The sequence below is a fragment of the Lepidochelys kempii genome, chromosome 25 (genome assembly GCF_965140285.1).
Source record: "Lepidochelys kempii isolate rLepKem1 chromosome 25, rLepKem1.hap1, whole genome shotgun sequence".
Lineage (NCBI taxonomy): Eukaryota > Metazoa > Chordata > Testudines > Cheloniidae > Lepidochelys > Lepidochelys kempii.
Window position 1 is genome coordinate 13925925 of NC_136404.1, and position 9549 is coordinate 13935473.

The 9549-nt window shown below is 56.0% G+C and overlaps 1 protein-coding gene across 1 annotated transcript; it reads right to left on the bottom strand.

Moving 5' to 3' along the window:
* Window positions 1-4131: 4131 nt before the first annotated feature.
* On the bottom strand, window positions 4132-8329 carry PRSS57 (serine protease 57). The gene is made up of 5 exons (XM_078850591.1): window positions 8287-8329; window positions 7289-7460; window positions 6772-6916; window positions 5172-5432; window positions 4132-4497 (listed from the first exon to the last, which is right to left on the bottom strand). Exons 1-5 carry the CDS (start codon window positions 8327-8329, stop codon window positions 4345-4347), a joined length of 774 nt encoding a protein of 257 aa, XP_078706717.1. The 3' UTR covers window positions 4132-4344.
* Window positions 8330-9549: the final 1220 nt, after the last annotated feature.

Sequence of the window (9549 nt, forward strand, 5' to 3'; positions counted from 1 at the left end):
TGCATTAGCTTTACAAGCTGGCTGCTTTCCCTCCTCCCCCCCCCCCCCCCCAGCTGTTCTGGGGCCAAGCTAATAGATATCTAATTCCACCCCAAGGGAAATTGTCAGCTACAGGATCTGGCTGGGGATTGGGGTAGGGGGCACTGACCCAGCTGGCTGGGGCTCAGGAATGAGCCCCGAGGGCTTTGTTCTGTGTGACTCAAGAACCAGAGGCCACTGGGTAGCCCCCCCACTGGGCAGGTAACATCCCCAGGCTCATCAGCCCAACCACACGTCCAACAGGAAAGCAACATCAGCCCCCAGCAGCAACTCCCTTTCCACCCGCATTATGTGTGGCCTGTGCTGGTGGCCAGCCAGGTCCCAGAAGGAGTCTCGGCTCGTTTGACCACTGTCGCCAGTTGCGTCATTGCAGGGGGGATTGAGAAATGGAGGGGGAGGTGGAAACAAGCCCCCGGCAGTGCAGCTTGTGCGATGGGTGATGCCAAAGCCTGCCCCAGCACACGACACCACCGGCCACCAAGGTACAACGCCTCCTGGGGGGCGGAAGGCACCAGCCCACTTCCCTTCTCTCTGTCTGGGGGGGGAATAGCAGAGGCAGGGGCCGCTGGATACGCCAAGGCAGGGATGAAAGGCTTCTGGAGGAGGCGTTGACTCACTTAGTGATCTTAAGCAAGTCTCTGCCCCAAGCTGTGCCTCAGTTTCCCCATCTGTAAAATGGAGAGGATAATTACTCCTGAGGGCATTCTGCGCCAAAAAATTAAATATTCTGCGCCAAAAAAATTAAAATTCTGTGCACAATATTTTAAAATTTGGCAAATTTTATTTGTCAGATAAATGTGGAGGCTCCAGCATGGCACTGGGGAGTACAGGCCACTGGCTGCACAGAGGTGGGAGGTCACTGTGCAGCTCCCTCCCCTCCACTCCCCCTCAGACACGGACTCAGCGGTGAGGCTGCACCCAACCCTGACACAGCGCAATGCCCGGGCCTGCCCCAGAAACACCCCATGGCCCTGCCCCTCCGTGCCAGGCAGGCTCAGCAAGGCAGGATCCAAGTGTGGAGGGGCTTAGTGTGGGGGGATCCAGATTTGGGTTGAGAGGGTTCTGTGTGGGGCAGTCTGGGTGCAGGCAGTTCAATGGGGGATCCCGGTGTGTGTGGGGAATCTGGATGCACAGGGGTGTGTTGTGGGTGCAGTGGTAATGGGACTCTGCAGGGGGGTCCCCGTGAAGGTGGTTGGGGCTCAGCCGGGGGGTCTGGGTGTGGCAGGCTCAGTGGGGTGGGGACCCAGGTGCAACAGGTTGGGGCTTCGTGGGGTGGGGATCTGGGTGTGGCTTGTTGGGGTGATCCAAGTGCAGGGTGAGTGGGGCTCATAAGGAGGTTTCTGAGTGTGCTGGGGTGAGGCTTGGCAGGAGGGTCCGGATATGAGGGGATCCGGTTGCATGGGGTTTGGGCAGATCGGGGAGCAGCTCCCTGTACAGGGATCCTTCCCCCTGCAGCTGAGGAACAATGGGTGCAGGAAGTATGTTTGGAGGGGGGGGGCAAGTTGGCAGAGCTTCCTGCAGCCGGGGGAGAAATCTGGGGGTAGGTCTGACCTGGCCCTGGTTGCCTTGCAGGGGAAGAGGAAGTCCTGTCCTCCCCAGCCCAGCCTGGACTAGCAGCTGAGCCTGGCGCAGGGTAGGAGCCACCAGCCGGGTCTCCCCCAGTTCTGCCTCCTGCCCCACAGTGATTTACCTCTCTGCCAGTTGCCCTGGTCACCCAAAACATACTGCTGGGGAGGGTCGCATGACCGTTCTTGTGGCTTCCCTTTGCTTCCTCATCAGAAAGTCATTGTTCTACAAGGAAACAAATAAATCTGCGGGGGACATAAATTCTGTGCATGCATAGTGGCACAGAACTCCCCAGGAGTAAATAATCCTTCTGGGAGGCCTAATTTTGTTAGTATCCACAAGGTGCCCATAGAAATGCCTGTAAATAATATCTGGAGTACGATACCTTGCATGGCAGGGGGACTAAGTCTAGGCCTAATGGGACACCAGCCACACCTGCAAGCCACAACCACCCTCCCCAAGGACTGCAGACCTGTCAATCATTGCAGACAGGCTGTATCCCCTCAGTGCTCTTTATTTCCAAGCATTTTACAGCCATGAGCCCATTAACTTGCACACCCCCACCCTGGGAGAAGTAAGAAATACTGATCATTTTGTCCACCACTGGGATGCACCCACCTCTGGGGTGGAAGGTGGCAGCTGTTTAACAGTCTTGCCGGAACACTACCCAACAGTTTAAGTCAAGAAGTGAAGGAGAAAGCAATGGAAACTGCAGAGAGAAGTTGAGAGGGGCGGGACAGAAGGCAAGAATTTGACACACCAACTTATCCTCCCCGGGCCAAGTATCCTCTCATGTTTGGGTCCTCTGAGGGATAAATAGCTACAGGTGTATAGTCTCCAGCTGTTGCTAGTTCTGGGGGAGGCAGTGTGATCTAGTGGTTTCAGCAGGATTGGGGTGCCGGGGGGGGGCAGGATTGCTGGCTCTATACCTAGCTGTGGAAGGGGGGTATGGGCTAGCGGTTAACCTGACACCCTGACTGTTGCCAGAGGTTATTTACGGGTTACAAAGGGACGGGGCGTCAGTCGCCTCTGAAATAGTGTCTCTAGCAGCATAGTGCCCCCTAGCCGCAGCCAGACAAATGCTACGTCGTCGCATTCACAGGCTATGCCTGTGCTCGTCCTTGATGCCGCGAGGCTGTCTCCATCCCGGCCCCTTTCCTTGCAGGGTAGATGTGTGCTGGGGCTCTTTCCGCTGAGTTCTGTGGGCTTTGGATCGGGCTGTAAGTAATGCAGCCAAATACGCCCCCTGCTGGCAGACCAGAGAGCAGCAGGTCCCTTCTTGCGCTACGGGCATACCAACGGGCTCTTACTCTGGCTCCAGAGGTGAGACCTGCCCCCTTGATCCACTGACCCCTGGCCCGGCTCAGGTGCACCCACCCCCTAACACGGAGTGCAGCTGGAGAGTCACTGCTCCTGAGGATCTGCTCCAAGGCTTGCCCCAGCTACAGGCCCAGACTGGGTGTCCCAGCTATCCTGGTGCAATGAACCCCTTCTCCTCAATTCCTACTAGTGCAGAGGGCTCACCCCGTGCATGCCAGGGCTGCAAGGACCAAGCATGTGGCTGCCTCTTGCACACAGGGCTGGGGAGAGGCCTGGGCAGGCTCCTTGTTTGTAGCTCCACCCCGCTGCCTCCTTAGGCTGGAAATCTCCAAAGGCAGCAGAGGCAAACAAACGGGGCCCGAGCTCGGGGAGGAACCCGTTTTTGAGGCGCAAGCAGTGATGGTTCCAGCTTCTCCCAGCGAAGCGTTTCTGTCCCTGCAGGGTGATGGCTGGAGGGATACTAGACCACAGGGCAGGTGTCAATGGAGGTAACAGGATGGATCAGCCTCTGCCAGGTTTTCAGGTGCCAGCTGGGCAGAGGTGTGTAAGTGGAACGCTCCAGCGTTGCGGGCCCAGAGGCTTTGATGCTGGTCAGCGTGAGAGTGGGGCCCACGCTGCCTTGGGGTGGCTGTCTGGGACAGCACAGTGAAAAGGGTTTCGGTGTAACTGAGGCCAACAGTGGGGGTCTGTGTCACCGCTAGTGGCTGGGCTACATAGAGGTTTGTGAAGTGGACACAGAGGTGGCTTTTCTAGCTCAGTCCATAGAGGCCTGTGTGCTTAGATCCAAAGGTTGCAAGTTCAATCCTGGGTGCAGCTGACCCACCTGGGCTGTTGTATTACATCAAGCAGGATACATAGATTAGGTGATGATCCTCCAGGCAGTCTGGGAAAGGCATGTATCCTTCTGTACACCCATTTCGTGAGGCTGCGTAGGACAGGGAACTGTGGGTCCAGAGAGCTAGGCTTGTCCTGAAATATCTCAGGCAAGATCATGGGCATCACCTGTCTACCCCTTTCACCTGAGCATCTCCAAGCACTTCACAGATACTAACTCATGAGGCGCTCAACAGCCCTGTGAGGGAGGTACCTTTCTCCCCATGTTACAGATGAGGAAACTGAGGCACAGTGTGAGGAAGGGACTCACCCCAAGAGCTGTCAGTGGGCAAGTGGGAATAAAACACAGAAGCCCTGACTGCTAGTTGCCACTAGACCACGTGTCCCTCACAGAGCTGGGAATAGAATGCAGGAGTCCTGATGCACATTCCCCCCATCCTGAACACCAGACCCCATAGACTTTATAGTGAAATGCATGTTAACTGCCCAATAGAGAAAGATCCCTCCCTCTTTTTCTCAGTCCCAACTCCCCCCTCTTCAGAATGTCTGTCACACAAGGAGCCCCCACAGCTCTCATCTCCAGCATTAAAAGCGCTTCAGCACATCCTGGACCCAGGAGATGTACTTGGAAATCCGAGTGTAGATGTCTGGGTACCTGCGATTCCCACACCTCTGCCCGGAGAAGGAGACTATGCCATGTACCCTGCCCCCACAGACGAGGGGGCCCCCGGAATCACCCTACAATGCAAGAGGAAACCTGTTAGTAAAGGACGAGACTAGCTAAGTCTGAAGGAAGAGGAAAGTCTTAGGAAATCAAAACGAAGCCTGGAGCTGGCCCTGTATCACCCTAGGCAGAAGAGAAGGGTCAGGTCTGGACTGCAGTGAATATAAAGGGGATTTTTACTGAAGGAGGCTGCTGGATGCAGACAGACCCTGGGGTTCTCCCTGGCTCCCTATTCCCCTGACTCCTGGCCTGGCCTCGAGAGGCACAGCGCTGCTGCCTGCACTCCAGATAGCAAACCACCAGTGTGGGGAAAGTTTCTGTGGCAGTAGCCTTACCAGGCATGGATGGGTGTTGTGCTGGGTGTGAAAGGCCACACTGCTGGGGTCCTACAGGGCACTATCCCACAACACTGAAGTCTAAAAACCACTTGGGTGACTGGGCGCTGGAAGGAAACTCGGAGTTCTGGCTGGAACTGACCAAACCAGGTGGAGAACTTCAGTGCTGGAATCGGAGCGGGCATGGATCTGATCCTGCAGGTGTCATGGCTGGCACGGACAAGGCACTACGGTGGGGAAGATCACAGCACCAGCTATGGACTGGCGCCGGAAGCAGCTTCAGGCTTCCCTCCAAAGCTGGGTTTGGCAGCGTGGGCTCCGCAGGGGCGCCTGGAGGAGGAGAAGGCGCTTACCGAGCAGACCCCCTGGAGGGTGCTGTTGAGGCTGGCCGCACACAGCATGTCGTCGTTGACGTGACCCACCCACAGCGCTTTGCAGATCTTCCTGTCCACGATGGTCGTCTTGGTCTCCCTGAGCTCGGTGGGGATGGTGCCAAAATTGGAGGTGTCGCCCCAGCCCAGCACTCTGCAGACAACCCCGGGAGAGAGGTCGGTGTTGGGTCGGGGGAGCCTGATCCGCTTCACAAACTGGGTAAAGATGGCCGACTTGTTCAGCTGGGGAGACGAGAGCAAACGTGACCCATGTTAATACTCGGGGGGCGTCTGTCTCGTGCTCGTGGCTGAATCATGTAAAGAGGTTCACGAGCCTATAGCTGCCCCGCCTAGCCAGTGGAGCTGGCAGGACAGGCGCGGCCCTGGGTTCAATCACTGCTGGGGGGCTGTGATACAAATACAGTCCCATTTCTTGGTTTATCCACACCCACACCCACACACACACCCAGCTCTGGTTTTGCCTCTTCGAATGCACAGGAGCCTGTCTCAGCATCACACGCTGTTGAAAGCAGCAACCCAGCGGCTCCCATTTACTAAAGTTGCTGACTCGCAAAGTCACGCAAAGAGAACCCGTGGAATGTGATCGCTGCAGGGTTCGGGTCAAGCCAGCGATGGTGCAGCCATCCATCCTTCAGAGCCTCTGCTCCCTGCCTTCCTCCACACTCCAGGAGCCAGATCCAGCTTGGCTGGAAAGCGGGTGCAACTCCACTAAAGCCCCCAGACTTGCAGAGGGCTGAATTTATTTTTTTTCAGAGCTGTAAGGCCACCTAGTGGCTGATTTAGTTATTCCTCTCCGGAGACTCCCTCATTCCACTGCACAGGTGGCGGGGAGAGATTTTTCCATTCCGCCCAGGGCTGCGTTTCCTGTTCTGACCCACATCCCGACTCCTGTGCCACCTTCAGACAGGAGACAGGGGCTGGTACTGGGGCTGCTTCTGTCCTGCTGCCGCCGAACTATGTCGGGCTGTCCCGCGGCTGCCATCAGCAATGCCCCTTGCTGTGTCCCAGGGAACCCCAGGCCCTGGCTGGGGACAGCCGGGATTGCAACATGACAGTGAAACCGACTTCATTTTTGTCCCTGTATTTCACCTCCTCCTCCACAGTCTCACCTAAGGCCAATGCAAACCACTCACGTTCCTTTGAACCCACCAGCTTTGAGCGGCTTTGATCTGGGCCCCACACAAATACCTGCCTCCCAGCTCTGTGGGCTGCACTCTTAATGTGAACGTGACATCAACAGATTAGTCATTTAACCCTCTGGTTGGCATTTGCTGCAGTGGGTCCAATTCAGCCCTGTTGTGACCTCTGCTGGCTTTAGTATGGTCATCAGACCCGGGGGAAATTTGAGCCTGATTTCCCAGTGGGGGTGGAGGATGGAAGGGTAAGGAACAGAAGATGGGAGTTTGATTTCCCGCCCCCCCCCAAAAAAAAAAAAAGAAAAAGAAAATTCTCTCTAAACTCTGAGAATTTTGGAGCCGCTGAAGGTTTCCATCAAGGTTGTGAGCTTCTCTGTTTCCACCAGGGATCTAAGGAAACTCCTGTTGTGACCAGAGCAACTCACTTCCAGCATGCGGATGTCATTGTGGACCGTCCGGGCATTGAAGTGTGGGTGCATGATGGACTCCCGGATGCTGAAGATCTGCTGAGAGGCCTCCTGGTGTTTCAGGGAGTGAGCCCCCAGCACGACACGCAAGGAGGGGGAGTGTCTGAAACGAGAGAGGGATTGAAATCAACCCGGGGCTGGCCTGCCTGGCACAGGGCTGGAGCCAGGAACAGGCCAGAGAAAATAAGGGGATGGGAGCACAAAATGGGGGGCATGCCCACCTGAAAGGGGCAGGAGCTGAGCTGCCCCTGCTGGGATTTGAACCTGTGTCCCCAGCAAGGGTAGAGATTTCAACTAGGTGCTTAAGCTTTGTTGGGCTGGGCTGAGGGCTCCTGGGAAGGTCCCTGAGCTGAGCAGTGGGGCAGGATATCTTCCACCCCTTGCAGTGAATGTCAGGGGAGCAGGGTTTATTTCACATCCTAGGGGAATGCAGCCATCATGGCCAAATGGGGTCCCCCAAAGCGCCGTGACTTACCTGGGAATCACACAGTGAGCCGCCGTCATCACCCACTTGTGCCAGACCAGGAATCCCCCGCAGACGTGCTGGCCATCCAGCTGGATGGAAGCAATGTAGGGCCGGGAATGGGGCTTGACTTCATTCCCCCCGATAATCCAGCTCCCCAGGGCACCTGTCCCAAACCAAACAGCTGTTTGGGTGGGGGGCGGGAGGAAGAATCCACCATCGAAAATGGATGATCTTGGGGGATGGGGGGGCAAAGCAAGGATTCCCAAAGGGGCAGGGAACCATGGGGCTCTGGGAATGGCTATGTCAGAGCATTGGGGAGACGCACCAGGGGCTGGATTATGCAACCCTGACTCAGACGAGTCGTCCCCTCGGGGTCAAATCCGACTGGACGCAGCTCCATTCACTTCCACAGGGGCTGCGCCCACGGGCCGGGAGGTGACATCTCTCCCCCAGCCTGAGGCACAGGCCCTAAGTACACCCAAGGTCATGGGGAAGATGCTGGGATTAAAGCTCAGCCCTACCTGGCTCCCAGATAGAGGGCAGTAGATCAGACCTCTCTTGAGGTACTTATGCTCAGGAGCATGGGGGGAAATCCTGGCCTCACTGAAGTCAATGGCCACTGTCAGAACGCTGCTTGACATTTGAAGCATTTCTCTTTACACCCCCTTGGGCGGCAGGGCTATCATCCCTCCCTTTACACAGGGGAAACTGAGGCATAGAACTGAAGCAACTTGCCCAAGGTCACGCAGCACATCTGGGACAGTGCTGGGAATTGAACCCAGCTCTGCCAAGCCCCAGCTTGGCCATACTTACTAACCACTAGGCCATACTTCCTCTTTCTGTACATAGCCACCCACCGCAGCTGTCTCAAGACCCTATGCCCTGCCGCTTCTCAGCATCTAATTGCTCAGCCCAGGAGCGTCTGTGCTCAGACACCCTCGCCTCATGGGTCCTCCCCACTGAGCCCCTACTCCCCTGGAGGGGCATCATAGTCTGTTTTCCTTTACCTGCCGGGATGAGCACAAGGAGCAGCAGGCTGGTGCTCCCCATGACGGCTCTCTTTGCTCCTTCACGCTGGGGGAGGATGGTGAGTGCTGACGGCTGAGGCTCTGGGGGTTAAGTAAGCCCGGAGGGCATGGGAGGGCCTTGCAGTGCCACTATCCCACATAGCTAGGTTGCTGCTAGGCTCTCGGCCTGCCCTGCTGGACTTGGTTCCTCTTCAGTTTGCGGGCTTGTGCAATCCCTTCTCCCCAGCCCCTGCGGTAACAGCCACAAGGGAGAAACCTCAGGGTTCATGCAACTTCAGGGGGGCAATTTAGACACACAAAGAGGGCATGGGCTCTGTGCCTTTGCAGGGAGCGGATGTGTTATCAGGCAGCGCAGAGGCCCCAGCAAAGGGGTCCTGCAGATATGTTATTTAGGAGCTAGCTAATCACAGGGATCCCGTCTGCCCTTGGAATGGCGGAAAAGTCAAGGTCCTATTACACCGGGTCCTGCCCACATGCACAGCAAGGAACAGTCCCCACCCCAAAGTGCTCGCAATCGAAACAGACAGGACAGACATAGAATTCTTATCCACATTTTACACATGGGGACTGAGACCACAAGTGGGACTGTCCCAAGGACAGCTGGGGGCTGCCAGGAATTGAACCCTGAGCCCAGGTGGGGAGGGCTGCTTTAGGCCCATTTTCTAGTGGACAACCCCTGAGATGGAGAGAGGCTGGGTTGAGTTTCAAGACAACCCTGGTTGTGTGTCAAGTGAGCCTGGCCCAGTGTATGGGGTTGGGTGGAAAACAACCTCTTTAAGCACTCGGAGGGAGGGACTGTCTCTTCCTGCATGTCTGTACAGCACCTAGCACAAGGCCCTGAGCTCTCTGGCTGCTGCTGCAATACAAATAAATAATGATTAAAAAGCATGTGACTATGGGAGGCCACATTGCCTAGTAGTTAGGGTCCTAGTCTGGGGCACAAGATGCCTGAGTTCTTGTCTGACTTTTGCTACTTACCTGCTGTGTGAGCTTTGCCAAGTCATTTCCCTTCCCTATGCCTCAGTTTCCCCATCTGTAAAATTAAGATCATAGGCCCAGTGCCTCAAAGGTATTTAGGCACCTAACTCGCATTGGGAGTTAGGTGTCTAAATACTTCTCAGGATCTAGGCCCTGATACTTATGCCCCTCTGAGATGCCAGAACAGGTAGAATAGACCTCTTAAGACTTTCCATAGCACTGCAGTACCACAGCTCAACAATACTGTGCGTTTCCCCCCCAAAC